The sequence below is a fragment of the Phocoena sinus genome, chromosome 1, assembly GCF_008692025.1.
Source record: "Phocoena sinus isolate mPhoSin1 chromosome 1, mPhoSin1.pri, whole genome shotgun sequence".
In the NCBI taxonomy this organism is placed as follows: domain Eukaryota; kingdom Metazoa; phylum Chordata; class Mammalia; order Artiodactyla; family Phocoenidae; genus Phocoena; species Phocoena sinus.
In genome coordinates, this window is record NC_045763.1 from 32,293,749 (window position 1) to 32,311,491 (window position 17,743).

The window sequence follows — 17,743 nt, forward strand, 5'->3', positions numbered from 1 at the left end:
CAGAGCCCCTTTTTGCTGGATCGTGGGAAGATCCAGGGCAGCTGAGGCCATGGGGAGGGGGAAGTCAGGGGCTCAGGCCAGCGCTGTTTAAAACCGTTATGGAGGCATTTCAATATTTTAATCGCCAGTTTAGCTGGACTGGTGCACACCAGTTGAGTATCATTATAATGCCGGATCCAGCTTGGATTTACACTTCTTGCTGGTTTCAACTTCTTCTGCTACATCTCCATCATTCTGATTGGGCTCTCAGAAGGCAGAGACGGCTATTTTGCAGTGACCTTGGCAATCTCAGTGCATAGTAACAGGGCTTCTGTTTTGCTAAGTGGCAGTTTCCATTGGGTCTGGGACTTGGCTGGCAAGAATTTCCTGGGACGTGCTCTGCAGGCGCAGTTGGGGTGCCGTGCTTTGGGCTCCAGGGGTTCTGCATGTCAGGAGCTGTGGCTCCTCGGGCCCAGTGCTGCAGCCCATGGCTGGGCCTGGGGCTTTGGTGCTCGCGCGGCTTTTTAATTTGCCTGCTGATACAATAAGCGATGTTCTCCCTGGGACATCTCATCCCTTGAAACAATCAGAAGGTGTGTCTGGCAGCTGTCTAAGCCTGCCCCCAGGACTTCTGGCCTTTTATTCCAGACACTGAAAGCTTTTTTCCAGGCCTGAAATGCTCTTTTATGGTTTCAATAATAGAATTTGGACCCTAGTGTCTCTCATCGCTGAGGGCTGTCCAAGTCCATTAACAGTGCTCCAGGGAAACACACAGCTTTTCTGGTGCCTTATCTTGCTGCTTCCCACATCACCGTTCTCCTGCTTCCTGAGAGACCTGGAAGAATCAGGGGTGTTTATGGTGAGGCCCCGGGGGCAGGACCTCTTGGTCTCAGCATCCCTCGGTGCATCTTAATTAGGTGACATCCGGTGCTGCCCTCGCAGCGCGTGTGTCCACCCTGGTCACACAGCCTAGTGCCATGAAGTGAGCCTCGGCTGTGCCCAGCCTTGCAGGCTTCTCATGGCTACCAGCTGGCTCTGTGAGCCCTGGAGACTCCCCCAAGGGGTGATTCTGACCCCAGAGGAAGGAGAAGCAGGCCTTTGTGTGGTTCGGCCAAGGTCAAGACTGACTGGGATTCAGTTCCTTCTCTCACTTCCTTTCGGTTTGCTGGAGGCTGTCCTTAGGTCTCACAGTATCTCTGGCTGGGCTGGGAGCTTCGGCAGAGGAAAGAGCTCCAAACCAGACCCTCTGCCCTGAGGCCTCTTCTGTTGGCCGGAAGGATCCTGGCTGTTGATGGGATGACCCTGGGCAAGGACATCCTCATCACCTGCCCGTCCCCTGGCGGTGCCCAGACACCCAGCACAGCCTTGCCCTTCCTCCCCACGGCCAGCCTCTCAGCCGCTCCAGCACTGACAGGACAAGCCCAGCCCAGGACTCTCGTCTCACCCAAACTGTTGCTCATTTCCAGAGCCACCTCAGTCTTTTGACTTTGTTCTCCCTCCTGCGTTATCTTTCTGATGTTACGATCCTGCCCTCCACTGCCCAGAACCTGTGCCCATTCAGACCCTGGGCTGAGTCCTCAAAAAGATAAAGGTCAGGCCTCACGTGGCCTGTCACCCCTTTTCCTGCCCCCAGAAGTGTTCCAGCTCCCCTGCACACATCTCCAATGACACCTTTGGCTTTCTTCATAAAGTGCTTGCTCACAGCTGGGATTCGCCCGGGAAGCTGGGCAATCAGTCCCCGCCACTGACATCTCCTTACCCCTTCTGGGTCTTCCTGAGGGACCAGCCTTTGGAGGTCCCACCCTCTCTCCGGAGAAAGCCAAGCTGGTCAGCAAAGGAGGAGGCTGACTCATCAAGCAGTGAGAGTTCTTCCCTGGAAGTGGTTGACAAAGAGGCTGCAGGGGCTCCTGCAAGGATGGAGAGTTCACCAGTGCACCGCAGGGGGAGGTCACCTCATCCTAGAGTCCCTTTGACAGCATCCTAGTGACAAAGAGCTCGCTACCTCCAATTACAATCCCATAGCTGGAGAATCTTGCTAATGCACACTGCAGCTCCTTCCTCTCTAACCAGTCACTGCATCAGACCTGACCTCCCCACATTTCCTATATCACTCCAGGCAGGCCTTCCCTTGGGCTCAGCCTGGACCACCTCCCACTTCAGCCCCTAAGGTTTCTCCCCTTGCGTTTGAGCTCACAACACTAAACACCAACTCTCCACCTCTTCGCCCCAGCAGGGCTGCTTGGCAAGCAGAGTAGGACACAGTCATTGAGGGAGTGAGGGTTGAGGTGAGGGGGTTGATAGGCAGCAACAAATTAACTTTGGCTAAAAAGCAAAAGCGAAGGAAGCACTGAGCAGGCCTAGTAAAGCGCCTTCCCAGGGAGGGCCTGCAGTGCCCCCTGCTGGCCGGATGAGAGTCTGCATGCAGGTTAAATTCACTCCCTCCCTCCTTCCACAAACCCTGCACCTGGCAGCTGACCCTTGATGACTCAGATTAAGGCATCGCAGGAAGTAGACAGGTCATCTCATCCAGTGGTTTCCAAACGTGTAAAATTATAGGGAAGGTTACTGTGGATGATTGTGTGCCTTGCCCATTTGACAAAGGCCTCTGGGCTGAGGCGCCGGTAGGGGCCAAAACCCAGCCTATATCCTGCCAACCAAGCTGTGTGCCCCAGCATGGTCTGGGTCAGCCCAGAGGAAGGGCCGTCTTTTCACAATTCATTCTAGAGACAGCGTCTTTCTATAATTTGTACAAAGGTGCTATATATATCAGGAGAAGCCCTGGCTCAGAATCCTTCCTTCAAAGAGGGCAATCTTATAAAACCAAGCTTCTTTAGCTAAAGGAGAGTTTGAAAACGCCCTAAAAGGTGGGGAAATTGACTCATCACGCAGTGAGAGTTCTCCCCTGGAAGTGGTGACAAAGGGGCTGCAGGGGCTCCTGCAAGGATGGAGAGTTCACCAGTGCACCGCAGGGGGAGGTCACTTCATCCTAGAGTCCCTAGCAAGGGAACTTAAAGCCGTGCACAAGGCCAGGACAAAGTTTAGAAGCCAGATCCCATCTCTCTCAAAGCAGTGTTCTTTGTGCTACGCTGAGCTAGTTTTATAAGCTCCTTTTGAGGCATCCTGCCGCTCTGACCCTCTCACCCTTAGTCCCATCAACTTCCCCCTGAAACCCAGCTTTTCTGCACAGTCTTACTTTCTGAGCCAGGATCATGGCACAGTGTTTTCCCAAAAGGGGAGCCGGTGAGAATGCCGGACCAGTCTGCCTAATTTCCTACAAGTACCTCACTCATAGGGATGAGGGCGGACATGCAGAAGGGCAGAGAGGTGAGGAACTAGAAGCGTCCATTGGGCGACGTGTATGACATGGAGCCATGCCTGGAGCAATGTGGGTCAGCAAAGCTGGTGGTTCAGCTACGGTGCAGATGTGGCTTGCTTCGTGGGTGTGGTCCGCCGGGGTGTCTGCGCCACACCGTAAGGCACGTGGGCGGCCACTGTGCCCATCTCCTGAGCCCCAGCCACGTGGAACATCTGGTCATCAAAGAAGATATGTGGGCGGATCTTCTCCAGGAGGGGGCCCTTGGGCGCTCCCGCGAGGAACAGGGCCTCGTCTGTCTCCAGGCCCCAGCTGCGCAGGGTCTTGAGAGCCCGGGCTCCAGAACTGGCGGCACTGCGTGCCGTCACCAAGTAGGTGCGGATTGGACACTCCAGCCGCAGGCCCTTGGAGTAGAACTTCTTCTGCAGCCTACCCAGAGCCTCCAGAAAACCCTTTAAGGGGCCCTATGAGAAGGCAAAGGAAGACTGTGAGCTCACCCATCTCCCAAACATTTGCCCCCTCCCCTGCTGGGCTCCTACCTATAACACTAGGATCTTGCTGTTTGGGGTGGGAAAGCTTCTCAGGATCTCTAAATCTCTCAGTTCTGCTCTGCCTGCTCGGGCCACTGCATGCATCAATTGGACTGTAGGTCCCTGTGGCAGTCTAGGTGTCCATACTGCTGTGATTGGGGATGTCTGCGTCAGAAAAACCATACCAGGGTTGTTACTATAGCAGCCCACCAGGTACATGGGTGTCTGTCCAGCAACTCCGTTAAGTGTGGCCTTCGTGCTCATCAGCAGGGAGGATATTAAGAGTATTTAGTAACTGTGGCATGGGCACCTTTCAATCAGAATGGACTTTAGCTGCGACAGACAGACCAATGTGTCACTGCCCAATATCAACCCTGCCCCTGGGGCAGGTGAGTGGCTCAGGGTGTCGTGCTCCAGCTCTGTAGGGTCAGGGAAAGGATTTACTCTTTACAGTGCCTGGAGCAATGAAGCTTCACGAGGAGGTGTGAATAAAGAACCAGGGGATGACGAAGAAGAAAACTGTAACGCCGCTGGAAATCACGAAAGATGGGTTTCTAATCTTGGAGACCCCTCACTTGCTGGGTGACCTGGGGCAAGCAGTGGTCTCCTGGGGCTCTGCCTACCACTTAGTGGAAAAACTGTCCCGCTCTGGATTGCCAAGGATTTCAGAGGGAACCAACAAGAGAGAAAATGAAATGATTCCTCTGGAGTCATAGCTGAAGCCTGATGAGCTCTTGGAGAGAGAGGCTTTGGGGTTATTGAGCACCCAGATTTGTGTTTAAAGCACAGATAGGAGCTCCCTGGAGGGCTGGAGAATGCCAGTAGCTCCAGCCTCAAGGAATTTCCACCAGCTCTAGGGCGTATTCTGCTCTCAGTGACACTCTGAGCAGTTTAAGGGTGAGTAAGGGTCTCTGAGCCCCTGGCCAAGGGATGGCTGGCAGGAGGTGTGAAGGGCTGGTGTGGCCCAAAGCAGATGGGTGTGCTGGATCTCCTTGCCCCAATGAAGGGCACCAGCCCAACTCTTCCTTTCCTTCAGTGAGGGAAGCAGGGACTTCTTGGGAGGATGGGATCCCTCTCAGAGGAGTGGGGGAATCTCTCAGAGGGGACAAGCATTCCAGAGAGAGGATGGCAGCTTCAGAGAGAGAGCATGAGGCCTTCAGAGCGGGATGGGGACTTTAGAGATGGGATGGAGACTTCAGAAAGGGGATGGAGTCTTCAGAGAGGATCTGGGAGCTTAGAGGGAGGATGGGGGTTTCAGGAAGGGGATAGAGACCTACACTTGATTTTAGCCAAAAGGCCGAGAAGCGATGGGGATGGAGACCTCATAACGGAGCTGCAAAGAAGACGTAGGGGCTTCAGAGAGGGGCTTAGAGAGAGAATGTGGGCTTCAAAGTGGGGATGGGAATGCAGTGAGAGAGATGGGAGCTCAAAGAAGAGGTAGAAGCTCGCTGAGGGGACCCAGGGGTCAGGTGAGAGGGAGGAAGGCCGGAGGCCTAGGGAGGGGACCTGGCTGGATTCTGGGCTGAGCTTGGGGTTTGGTTCTGGGCCGGAGGTTCCAGCCAAGGGCAGGTTCTGGGGAGCTTCCTTGCTCCACCCAAGGGTTCTGGGGAGTGTGTGGAGCACCTGGGCCAAAGGTTTGTTCTCGTGGACCTTCTCATGCTCGAAGAACCTGTCCAGCCCATGGGCCTTCACGATGCGTTCCGACTCATCTGAGAAGAGCACAGCATCCCCATCGAAGGCCACCCGCAGCTGACTCTGAGAGACAGCCACATCCCTGCTGGGGCTGAAGATGGTGGCGGCTGCGATCCCTGGGCAGAGAAAGGGAAGCATTGTCTGCCTTCGTCTAGGTAATAGGGCCCTGACACCCGCCTCAGCTGCCTGGGGGCCAGGAGAGGGCTATCTCAGGCTATCCTTGCCCTGCTTGCCTCACCTAGGATACGGCTCTGAAGGCCCCGGCCTATGCCAGGGTTTCCCTTTTAGTTGCTGCTTTGAGGGAAGGTCCGGGAGGTGTCCCAGGGAACAGGGGGCACTCAGAGGACCCAGGGCAGGAGCTAGTTATCAATCGGCATGGGGGAATTTCAATACTTTAATATCTAGTAAGTTCATGCTGGTATGGGCCAGACAAACATCAGTCCTGGATGGAAGGGAGGGTCCCCCAGGCCACCACTGTCCTTCCTGGAGTTCCTCACAGGCCCCTGATGTAGATCTACAGGGGGGCTGGGAAGGAGCCCCGACCCTGGCTGGGCCTCAGTTACTCTCTTGCTGTTGATTCTGGCAAGTCCCTCACCCTCTCTGGACCAAGATAAAATTAAGGGTGCTCAGCTCTGTCTGGGGCTGAGATTCTAGGCTACAGTCTGTGGTGAGGTGGGTGTGGGCACCCCCTCAGTCTTCCGCCACAGTGGCACAGACTCTGGGCTTCTCCAGACGGCCCAGTATGCCTGTTGGGAACCGTGGCTCCAACTAGAACTCACTGGACAGCAAAGAGTGGTACCAGGAGGCTGGAGACCCAGGCAGTGGGCTCAGCCCATCCCCGATTCTTCACCTCTCCAAAGGCCATGTCAGCCCTGCTCTTTGGGAATCTAGGGCCGCAGGCCTGGACAGAGGCAGAGCTTTGGGAGGAAAGAGCAATGCCAGCCTCACCACAACTTCACTAGCCTGAGGATGTGTAAGTAGGCCCAGGCCCTGGACATCAGGCCAGGAACCTTCTCAGCTTTGCCAGTGCTGGAACCAAGATGAACCAGAACCACCGGACCTGGGGAAGGCCTGCTTCTTGACCATCCCCTGCTCCCTAGCCTGGGCTTAAATTATAGACATATAGAGGCACACATACGGACCAATGCCAAGACCCCAACCAGAGAGAGTGACATCTGTCTAGGGAAATGGCTTCCGCTTCCTGGTTAAAGAAAGTCTCTTGGAACCCCAAGCATCTCAGGGGAGTGAGGCATCAGCAGGAGAGAGGCCAGGCTTCCCGGCAGGAGACAGCATGAAAGAGGAAGAGGAAAGTAAACATATCGTTGGTTGATAAACAAACTTATGGTTACCAAAGGGGAAACACTGGGGGGAAGGATAAATCAGGAGCTTGGGATAACATACACACGCTACTATATATAAGATAGATAACCAACAAGGACCTACTGTATAGCACAGGGAACTCTACTCAATATTCTGTGATAACCTATATGAGAAAAGAATCTGAAAAAGAATGAATATATATATATGTATAACTGAATCACTTCCCTGTACACTTGAAACTAACACAATATTGTAAATCAACTATACTCCAATAAAATGTCAAAATAAATAAGTAACAGTAGCTTTCAGCCTGGAGCCCTCTCGGGCAGTGGGGCAGTTCTTCCTCCCCTGTGAGCCTGTCTTCTTCCGTGAACAACAGGGAAACACACCTTGTCAGGAGACTATGGATACCATCCCCAAAACTGCCCCTTGAAAGACACATGTGGAGGGAAATTCTCTTTGTCAGCGCTTGCAGCTGTGTCTCTAACCTCACCTCAGCACTGGCCGGCCCAGCTGCTGGAATGGTGGCCATTTCCCAGACTCTACTGCTCAGGCTGGACTAGGTACTGATTTCCCTCCTCACTGGCCCAGAGAAGGACAGAGGCCGCCCATGGTCACACAGGAATTAGAACTCCTACTGACCTGGAAGATTCTTGGAAGGGAGTAGCTTTCTGGACTGTAAGGAGGGTTCCCATGGAAACGGAAGGCTGGGTGATGCTGATGAGTAAAGGCATCCTTAACATGGTAGGGCAGGAGGTGGGACAGTGGAATAGATGGGCAATAAGTGAAATAGGTGAGGCCTTGTTCTCAGAGTTTACAGGACAGGTAGGTCATAGGAATTAAGGAAGGTCCTCCCCTTCCAGTTACCATGGCAACCCTTAGAGCCTGCGCAGAGCTTTAGGACAAGGCTTCCCATCTCTGAGGCCCCTTAGGCAGACTCCCCACTCTCTCCTTCCCCAGTTTGACTCACCTTCATCAATGGCTTCCTGCACTTTTTCTGCATCAGCCGACAAATAGAGATTGGTGTGATAGGCCTTGAGGTAGCAGATGGGGCTGTTCCCGCCTGTCATGCAGAACCTCTCAATGGTCAGGTCTGGAGAGGAGGTAGAGAGTACCCAGGTGATGCCTGGGTCAACCCTCAGGACCTCAGAGTGGTCCCTCTGTGTTCAATGGACGCCATCTTGGCTCTGAGTGGTGGTGGGGCAGCGCGTGATTTTAGGCCAGCGTTCCCCCTCTCTGAGATCCTCCATTCTTCGACCATGAAATGGGGATAATCACATTTCTGGAGGAGTTGCCTGGCTCACAGTAATATCCCCTTTCGGGGGATCACAGTACTACAAAAGTAGGTCCCAGCCTCGTGGCTCGTGGTCACACCTGGTCATAGCTGACTGGATAGGGGTAGGCACCTGACTCAAGCTGGACCAATTAGATTCCCTCCCAGCCTGGGCTGAGAGTCACCTAGTACCTATGTCTGTGCAGGTTGTAAAACTTTGCTTGCTGATAAATGGCTGCTGCTCTGAGCCCACTGAGTTACCCCATCACTACCCCAGTCCCTCACACAGGAGGGTCCACAGTGGAAGGGCACAGCAGGGGTCCTTCAGGACTCTGCCCCAGTACCATAGGTGGTGTCTGTCCTGATTCCTCGGTACTTATGTCACAAGGTGGTTAAATATTTTGAGTATCACCCCTGCTCCTAACAATTTGAAATTAGGATTTAAAAATGCTAACTGGCCTCTCTTGGTTGCTGAAAACAAGGAACAAGGACTTGTAAACTTGTCAGTTTGGGCCATATTCATGAAAAGCAGGGAAACCTAGTTTGCAGAAAGAGAAAAAGAGACAGAAAAAAAAGAAAAAAAAAAAAAAAGGAACAGATTTGCTGAGAGAAGCAGAAATAAGGGCTCACGTGGTCCAGAGAGAAAAAAAAGCCCTGGAGAGATTGCCAGTACTTGGATTCAGGCCTTTGTGGGCCCAATTTCACTTCCTTCCCTGTGGTTCCAAGAGGCACACCTGTAACCTAATAAGAAATCATTTTCGGGAATTCCCTGGCAGTCTAGTGGTTAAGACTCCATGCTTCCACATAGAGGGCACAGGTTCAGTCCCTCGTCAGGGAACTAAGATCCCGCATGCCATGCGGCACAGCCAAAAAAAAAAAAAAATCATTTTGTTCAGCTGAAAGGTCTGGCTCTGGAGGGTCTATTACTTTCAAACAAGAGTTTGGACTAAGACACAAAGTCCCTTCACTCTGACGACTGCACCTGCCTCCGCCAGCAGACTTTAAGGCCTGTCAGCCCCCTTGCAGAGAGAGAAACTGAGGCACGGGGGTAGCAAGTGCCCTGCCCGATCACATAGGGAGTGGGGCCTGTGCAGCGATGTGCTGGAGCCGGCTTGTACCAGCTTGCAAGAGCCAAACGTTAAGCATCCAGGGACTTTTGGAGCCAGTTAGATTGTTCAACTGTCGGTAGCTTGACATCAGCCATGGTGGGAATATTTACGCCCTGAATATGGCAATGCTACACAAGCAGGGTTTGGGGGGTTTGTTTTGTTTCTTGAAAGGGCCTGTTTACCAACACCCCTCTGAGCTCGAGGTTCCAGTGGGTTTATCTGCACCCTGCAGAGGTGTGACCCCAACCCCGGGTGTCCGGTAGGGGTCATGTCATGGCCAAAGCCCTCATGCTCACCATAGTGGTTGATGCTGTTGATGAGACGGACGCCCACTTGAGCGTGGTTGTTGGTCACGAGGACGATGTCGAAGACGTCCTCGCTCTCAGGGTACAGCTCCCGCAGCCGCCTGTTCACAGCCTCCAGAGCCTGGATGGGAGAGTGGACCCTCGGGCTCAGACCCCCAGGGACTGATGCCTGGAGTTGGTAGCCAGGGTTGGGGAGGAGGGGTGAGTAAGTATCCAACATGGGGAGGGAGGAGAGGGGAGGTCCGGGGCCAGGCTCGGGGTGAGGCCAGTGGACGCAGGCTATCTCCTCCTAGTCTCTGCCATTGTGCGCGTTGATTATTGCCCAGGGATGCCTCACTAAAAGGGTGAGTGGGGGTTGAAATCCAGCTCAGGTTCCATGCACTAAGCTGGTTACCTGGAGTGGGGTTGCATTAGTCCAGAGGATGGGGTGGCCTCTTCTTCCCACAATGGCTGTCCACTTGCCAAGCTATGCTCCTGTGTGGTGGCATCTGCCCAGAGGGGACCCCTTTTCCTTACTCATACACCCATGGGAGTGCTTTTCTCTAACGCCCATGAAGGCACCGTATGGCCAGTGGTGGAACTGCCCCTCACCTTCACGAAGGGGAAGGCCGGCCCAGGGCTGAAGGGCTCGTTCTCGTGTTCCAGCTGGTAACGCACGTACTCCTCCACACCCTGCTCCGTGTAGATCCGTTGCTCCTCGTCCATGCGGAACAGGGCTCGGGAAGACACAGCAATGGTGACCGCATTCTGAGGCTTGGGCTGCAGGGGCACAGGAGAAGGGGCTGACTCTCAGATTCTCTTGAGGCAGGTCTCAGGGACAGGGAGAAGACACAGGTCCAGCCTCTGCCATAAGGAGCTCAGCCTTGGGCAGGGGCAGACCTAGATCAGGACCCCCTCTGTGCAGGACCCAACTGGGGACTGAGGGAGTTGATGGCTCCCCACGGAGGAGGACAATCTGATGGGAGGCACATGCCCTCAGGGAGTTTGCAATCTAGCCAGCCATCTGGACTCGACAGAAAAATGAATACACTGTGTGTAGTCAAAGTATGACAGATGCTCAAGACGGTCTCCAGATGGTTTCCATTATAAAATGGGAGCTACCTGCCCTTTGGAAGAAGCGGTGCCCAGAAACATGACAATTATATAAGAACTTCTATCTCCAGCCCAAATCTTTCTCCTGAGCTCCAGACTCGTATATCTAACTGCCCCAGTTGACTAATAGACACTCAAACTCATCATGCCCAAGGCTGAATTCCCAGCACTCTCTCCACCCCCAAACCTGGTCCCCTCCCCGCTTTCCTCATCTCAACGCTTGGCACCACCAAACTACTCATCACCTAGACCAGAAGCCCGGAAGTCAACCGCAAGTCTTCCCTCTTCCTTCACCCCCTTCCCTCCATCAATCAGTCACCAAAACCTGCCAACTCTACTAGAATCCATCCACTTCTTTCTGTCTTCCCTACCATGGTCCGGCCCATCACCATCTCTCATTCCCTCCAATACGTGGTCCATAGTGTTGTCAGGGGATTGTTCCCAAATTCAGATCTGATCATGCCCCGCCTCCCCCTTCGGTGGTACCCACTCTTCTCACACTTGGATCGGCAGCCTTGAGTATGGAGTAGGAAGCCCTTCATGACAGACCCTACCTCTGTCTCCACTGTCACCTTCCCATTACCCTGTTTTGCTCAATCTGACTTTCTCATGTCTAAGCACACCTCCCCCTACCTTCTCCGAGCCTTCGCACTTGATGTTTCCTCTGCCTCATGTGCTCTTCCCCTGACTGCCCTTCCAGCTAACTTCTATCCAGCCTTCAGGTCTCAAACTACAAGTCACCTCTAGGAAGCCTTCCCTTACCCCTAGTCATGGGCTTGCTACCTCTCCTAAGGATTTCCTTTGTGGTAAAATTTAACACTAAATTATAATTACTTATTTAACTATTTCTATTTCTAGACAGAGCTCTAGAAGCAGGAACCATGCTTAAGTTCTCGGGGAACAGGAACCAGGACTATCCTGTTCATTTATTGTATCTGTAGTGCTCAGAACTGTGCTTAGCACATAGTAGGTGCTCAGTAAATATTTAATGTCTCTGAACTTTTAAGCAATATAGTTTAATGTGAGACAGTATTTGCCATGACAAATTTAACATGAACTAGAAACTCCAGTGCAGTGCCCTCATCTGTTCAAATTGCTTGAAATATAGTAAATGCTCAGAGAATGTTGTTTCGGTTGATGCAAATTTGACAAACATTTACTAGTTCTTTGTGCCAAGCACCTGGGCTCTGCCTGAGAATGATACTGGTAGGGATTTGGCTCCTGCCCTCAGAGTCACAGGCTGGTAGGGGAGAAAGACAGGTAAACAGAGACGCAAAGGGGACTGAAATGAGTGCTCGAACCAGGTGAAAACGAAGTCTCGATGACAAGTGTTCAAAGCAAGTTGTCATAGGACAGGAGGCGTTTCAGCAAAGCCTTGAAGGAGTGGGGCGAAGGAAGGCATGAGGAGGTGTGCACACACACCGTGCCTTCACAAAGGTGAACAGAGCTCTGTGCATGGGAGCAGAGTGTAGTTGAGCCCGGAAGAGTAGGCAGGTGCTAGATTGCAGAAGGCCTTCTTTCAGGGGCCCGGGAGTGCCTCAGAACTCCTTTGGCACCTCCAGCAGAATGGGGAGAGAGGAATGCTACCACAGGCAGCAGCTGGACCCTTCATAATCCCTGGGGTCCCCAAGGGACTCACAGACACCCAGAGAGTCCCACCACATCTCTGTGACTTGAGCGATCCTGGGACTATGATTCCCACTTTACAGATGAGGAAACAGGGACTCAAGTTGGGGGCAAGACTCATAAACGGACCTTGCATGCTGGCCTGCTCCTTACAGCCCGCAAGTCACGCACTCAACCCCATTTCTCCTCTCTGGAGTCAAGCCTGGGTCCCAATCAGTTGACAACACTGAGTGATGACCATGTGACGGGCACTGTGCTGGGGACATGGCAGGGATCACACAGCTGTGATCCCTGTCCCCATGGAGCTTATGATCTATCCCCAAGGCAGAGATCTGTGCATGCTTTTGAAGAGCACCGTCCAATAGACCTTTCTGTGATAATGGAAATGTCCAGTGCTCTCCGTGTGGCTGCGTGTGGCTAGGGAGCCACTTGAAATATGGTCAGTGAGACAGAGGAACTGAATCTTTAATTGTATTGAATTTTAAGTTTAATCAATTCAAATTTAAGTGGCCATGAATGGCTAGTGGCTAATGAAGCTTTAGAACCTCAAGGTAGGAAGAGAAGACCAGAGTCCCCAAACTCAGGAGGTGGACCTCAGTTTGCATTTGACTTTTATCCCAACCAAGACGGTGTGTGGGCCCAGCAGGGTGAGTATAAGGCATCGGCAGGTCAGGTGCCTGTCCTCTGGGGCTCAGCCCAGTAACTCTCCCAGCTGCCAACCGCCCCCAAGTGTCTGTGTGTTCTTGGGCTGGGTACCTCCCAAACCCCTCAGCCACCGTGAGCCTTCAGGGAAGGAAGGTAAAAATGAAAGAAAAAGGGTGATAGACAGATGGCCAGGGATGGGAAGGGTATGGTTGGGGGCGCAGGGAGGCCTGCTCTCAAACCCAGGAAGCCTGTTGGCCTTCAGGGCAATGGCTGAGACTGCCTCGCCCCCTGGGCTTACTGCCCAGGGCCAGGCCCAACACCCCTTCAAGGACAGGGAGCCAGCTACCCTCCAGCTTGTTCAGGCAGGTTCCCAAGCTGGAGGCTCCAGCTCAGGCAGCCAGCCAAGGTCTTGCTCGTCACTTTCTGTCCCACAGTCCCTGCCAAACTGCTATGTTCTGGGTCTCCTCCGGCTGACCGGCCCAGACCCCATCCCATCCCACCTCTGGCCACTGCAAAAAAAATATCCCAGCTGCCTTGGTCCCAGGAGTCTCCACTTCCTTCTTTTACAGATGGGGAAATAGGCCCAGAGAGGGGAGAGTATTACTCTTGGTCACCCAGCAAAGTCAAGGAAGAGCCAGGATAAGATCCCAAGTGTCTGGCCTCCAGCCTGGCCTCTGTCCACACAGCAGCACCCTACCCCCGTATGCCCCTCCTCAATCACTTGCAGAAGACCCCAACCCCTGCTACTTCAGGCACTTCCCTGGGACTCTCCTCACACCCCAGCCCTCCCTTTTCAGATCTGGGAGAACTAGTGAGGGGCACCATGCCCTCAGAGCAAGGTTTCTCAGGGCAGGGCTCTCTTTACCCCCAGAATGGAGGGCCCCAGGGCAAGGACCCTGCTTCCCTGCTCAGCCTGCTCCGACTCTGTACAAGTGAGGAGAAGTCTAAGGGCCTAGTGGGCATGAGCCGCTGTGGGAAATATGGAATGCCAGCTGGGAGAGAGAAGCAACCTGTCTGGGCTCCAGGCGGAGCTGAAGGAACAAGTGAAAGGGGCTGGTCGGAGCTGGGGAGAAGCCAGGCACTAAGACACCCCCTTGGACCTCGCTGCAGAGGGAGGCCACCCCGTCACGTGATGTCAGGTGCATCTAGAGACAGTTCCTCCAGAAATCAGAAAGAAGTCCAGATGCCAGACTGAAGCTTGGGTCAGAGAGACCCCCTACCCCAGACCAGGAACTCAGCCTGGGAACTCTGGGCTCCAGGGAGTCACTGGAGTGGGGGGGGGGGGCAGGGATTGGGGGGGGTCCAGCTGATTACTCCTGCTTGGGGGACAGGAATGGAGGGATAAAGGAGGGCAGTCCAGCCCCACCCAGCCTGCCTGAGGAGCTTTCACTGAGGCCAAAGTGATTTTGCCTGTTGGGCCCAAGATAGGAACATAGCCAAAAGCTGTTATTTCTAGAAGGACTTAGAGTGAGAAAGGCTGCTGGAGGAGAGAGGAACAAAACAGGTTTGGACTGAGGAAGTCCTCTGACCTCATGAGGTGAGGGCCTCCTATAGGCCTTTGGGGGTTAAATATTTCACTCAGGCTCCTGGGGATGAGAATAAGCCCAGGCCAGGCCCTGATGGGGCCCAGGAGGCCCAAAGCCCCCAGAATAGCTTGTAGGGGGGAGGGGTTTCTGCAGGAAGGAGTAGGGACCAAGAAGCCACCAGTCTCCTTGCCTCCCAGAGAACAGTGAGGGCCAGGGGCTGACCGAGAGGTCATAACTGACGACTGGGCCTGAGCTCCCGGGTTCCTTGGTGATTGGGGAGGAAACAGATTGGTGTGCTCCACTCACCACCCTAGTTCCCAATGTCCATCCCCTCCTTTCCATCCCACAGCTTCCTCCCCAGGCAGGGACCAGCCTCCTCACTGATCTGCCTGCTGCCAGACACGCCCTCTCCAATCCATCTACCAACACAGCCTCAGAGTGACCTTTCTAAAATGAAAATGGACCGAGTTAATCCCTTGCTGAAAAGTCCTGCCATAGCTCCATAATGGTTTTCATACATTTTTTAAAAGTAGGTTGACATTTTATGCAAACGAACTCTTGCAAGGAGCCCCGATATGTAAACCATATAGTACCATATTTTATTGGTATAAATTTATACTATAAATTCAAATGTATTACATGTTCACGCTATATTTATTATCATGTCAACCAATGAATACAGGAGACCAGTGTGGATTTAAGCTTCATCATCTAGTCAGTTTGTTTCTGTTTCCGTTTGTCGGTTTTTGCACAGCGTTGAGAAAGCCCTGATTCACACCAATAAGTGGTTGCAAACGGTAAAAGCCTTTTTTTTTAAGGTTTTGTTTTGTTTTTTTTTTTAATTTATCTTATTTATCTTATTTATTATTGGGTCTTCATTGCTGCACGTGGGCTTTCTCTAGTTGCGGCGAGCAGGGGTTACTCTTAGTTGCAGTGCACGGGCTTCTCATTGCAGTGGCTTCTCTTGTTGTGGAGCACGGGCTCTAGGTGCATGGGCTTCAGTAGTTGCAGCACGTGGGCTCAGTAGTTGTGGCATGCGGGCTCTAGATCACAGGCTCAGTAGTTGCTGCACACGGGCTTAGTTGCTCCGTGGCATGTGGGATCTTCCTGGGCCAGGGCTCGAACCCATGTGCGCTGCACTGGCAGGCGGATTCTTAACCACTGCGCCACCAGGGAAGCCCCAGGTAAAAGCCTTTTTTTGTTTTGTTCTGTTTTAAACTACAACCCTCAGGAGACTCAGCAACGATTGTCAGCAATCTCAAGATACTCTTCTATTAAAACAGATCACAGGAAATGCTTTATTCTGAGGTTTGCTAAAAAGGTAATCAACCTGTATGTAGCATAAGTTAATATGTTGGCAGTCTCCAAGGTGCTAAAATGTCCAACAACACATTTGAGTAAGTTGAGTTTTATCACCTATTTTTATTTGTGTAAAACATAGTTTGAAGAAGAAAGAAAATGAATTGGCTTCACATGTGGGTAGACCTCCTGAAACATGGGGCTTCATGGAACCTAGTTTTAAGACCCCTAACCCCACTGAATAAGGTTCAGACTCCTTAATGTGGCATTCAAGGCCCTCTGTGGGTCTCTGGCATCACCTCAACTCTTCTCCTTCAGATCCTGCATCCTCTCAGTTTCAAAGACATCAGTCATGCTTTTTGCCCAGCCTGTTTCCCTCTCTGCCTGGGAAAGTCCACCTACTCAGGCTTTAAAATCAGCTCAAATGCCACCTCTAAAAGACTTCCTGAGTTGGCAGTCACTCCCGCCTCTATGCTCCCACTGCTAGGGTCTTTCACCTGAGGACTCACCATGTCCAGGGTCTCTGTGAGCTCCTGAGGCGGGGACTCGGTCTAATTCATTCTCAATCCGCACTGCTGGGCAGGCCTTGAGGTGCTCTGGGAGAATGACTGTTGACAGGGTGGGCCTTATGGGAAGGGTCTCAGGTTGGAGCTCTTTGGAGAATGCTCTGAGCCAGCTTCGATCCTCTATCCCCATCCCAAGCTCTGAGATCTGGGAGGCTGGAGTGAGCAAGGCCCAGGGACCAACGAGGGCATCATGAATTTGTCCAATGGGGAGACGAGCTCCCTCCTCTGTGTGAATCCCCAAGGGATGAGACGACCACTGAGGTCGCAGAGATGTCGATGCCAGCGAGGGCTCGCCTGTGAGGCGAGCAGAGCCCAGAGCTGGGGAGCAGAGTCCAGCGTCGGGATCCCAGAACCAGGGACGCAGAGCCGCTAAGCGCAGAGAGCAGATTCCAGGGCAGCTCCCTTCTCTTAAGACGCGGGGAACCCGGCACCCTGAGCCCAAGGCACAGGACCTTGACTCAGACCCTAAACGCAGAGGTTCGGGTCCGGAGCCCGGTGCCCAGATGGCAGAAACCGGAGCGCACAGCAAGAAGCCGGGTTTTCAGAGTCGGGTTACCTGAGCCCGGGGCGCTTCCGCAGGCGCCGCTGACCGGCTTTGCCAACAAATGCTGTCCGCTAGCCCCAGGCTGCCTGCAAGGGGAGGGGCTGGGCCGCTGCCTGGAGCTGGGCCCTGATGACAGCATGACGGAGGGGGATCCTGGTGTGGAACACGAGCCCCGGCGTAAGAAAAACACCAGAGCAGAGCTCCAAAAATAAACCCGAGCCCGTGCCAACGGCCTGGCGCATTCTGGTGCTGAGGAGCTGCGTCCCTTCTCGGAGGGGCACCACGGGTCCCCCTCCAGAGGGCTGACGACCCCCCCTCCGGTGACCCGCCCCCTGCCCTCCCCCATACCCATGCCCTGCTTTTACCGATTTGGGTTTCTTCTTGGGCGCGAGGTTGTCGTGGAAAGTCTTGGCTTCCTCCCAGCGCGGGGCCGCGGCGGTCCCTGCCCCCGGCCCGGGCTCGCGGGGCTCCCGGGGCTCTCCAGGCTCCATGCTCGGCTCTGATCCGGCCCAGCCGGAGCAGGCGGCTGCGGAGAGCGGAGCCGGCAGGGCTGGGCTGCGGGAGGGAGGCGCGTCCCAGGCGTGAGAAGGGGGCGGGCAGCGGTGGAGAGTGCGCGTGCGGGCCGGCCAGAGGGCGGGATGGGGTGGGGGGGGGGCGCTGGGGTGCTCAGCTCGCCCTGTCGGCAGCCGGTGCGTTGCTGCTGTTGCTGGTGGATGTGTATTTCAGGACAGCTGCGCTCTCCTTCCCCGACCGCCCCACGCCCGAAATGGGGGGGGGGGGGGGCGGTTGGACCCTCGGGCTCGCAGGAGGAGGGGGCCTAAGACGGGCCAGCAGGTTGCTACGGGTTCGGGATTGCGGGGATAGTGTTCTTCGATGAGCTATTCGGCACCGAGAGAAGGGGAGGCCTGCCGACTTTTTCCCCCC

At 53.9% G+C, this 17,743-nt stretch overlaps 1 protein-coding gene across 1 annotated transcript; it reads right to left on the minus strand.

Annotated features, from left to right (window-relative positions):
* Window positions 1-3,197: 3,197 nt before the first annotated feature.
* On the minus strand, window positions 3,198-17,310 carry NT5C1A (5'-nucleotidase, cytosolic IA). Its single transcript, XM_032652062.1, has 6 exons — window positions 17,185-17,310; window positions 10,113-10,280; window positions 9,513-9,642; window positions 7,805-7,927; window positions 5,446-5,630; window positions 3,198-3,756 (listed from the first exon to the last, which is right to left on the minus strand). The coding sequence occupies exons 1-6, from the start codon at window positions 17,308-17,310 to the stop codon at window positions 3,391-3,393; spliced, it is 1,098 nt and encodes a 365-aa protein (XP_032507953.1). The 3' UTR covers window positions 3,198-3,390.
* Between the last annotated feature and the right edge of the window lie 433 nt (window positions 17,311-17,743).

Excerpts from the sequence above, each read along its gene's own strand:
- NT5C1A (XM_032652062.1), bottom strand. The coding sequence starts at position 17,310 with ATGGAGCCTGGAGAGCCCCGGGAGCCCCGCGAGCCCGGGCCGGGGGCA. Across the intron at positions 10,281-17,184 it reads CCAAGAAGAAACCCAAATCG|CCCAAGCCTCAGAATGCGGT; the intron begins GTAAAAGCAGGG and ends GTGCCCCTGCAG. Across the intron at positions 7,928-9,512 it reads CAACAGCATCAACCACTATG|ACCTGACCATTGAGAGGTTC; the intron begins GTGAGCATGAGG and ends CCTCCTCTCCAG.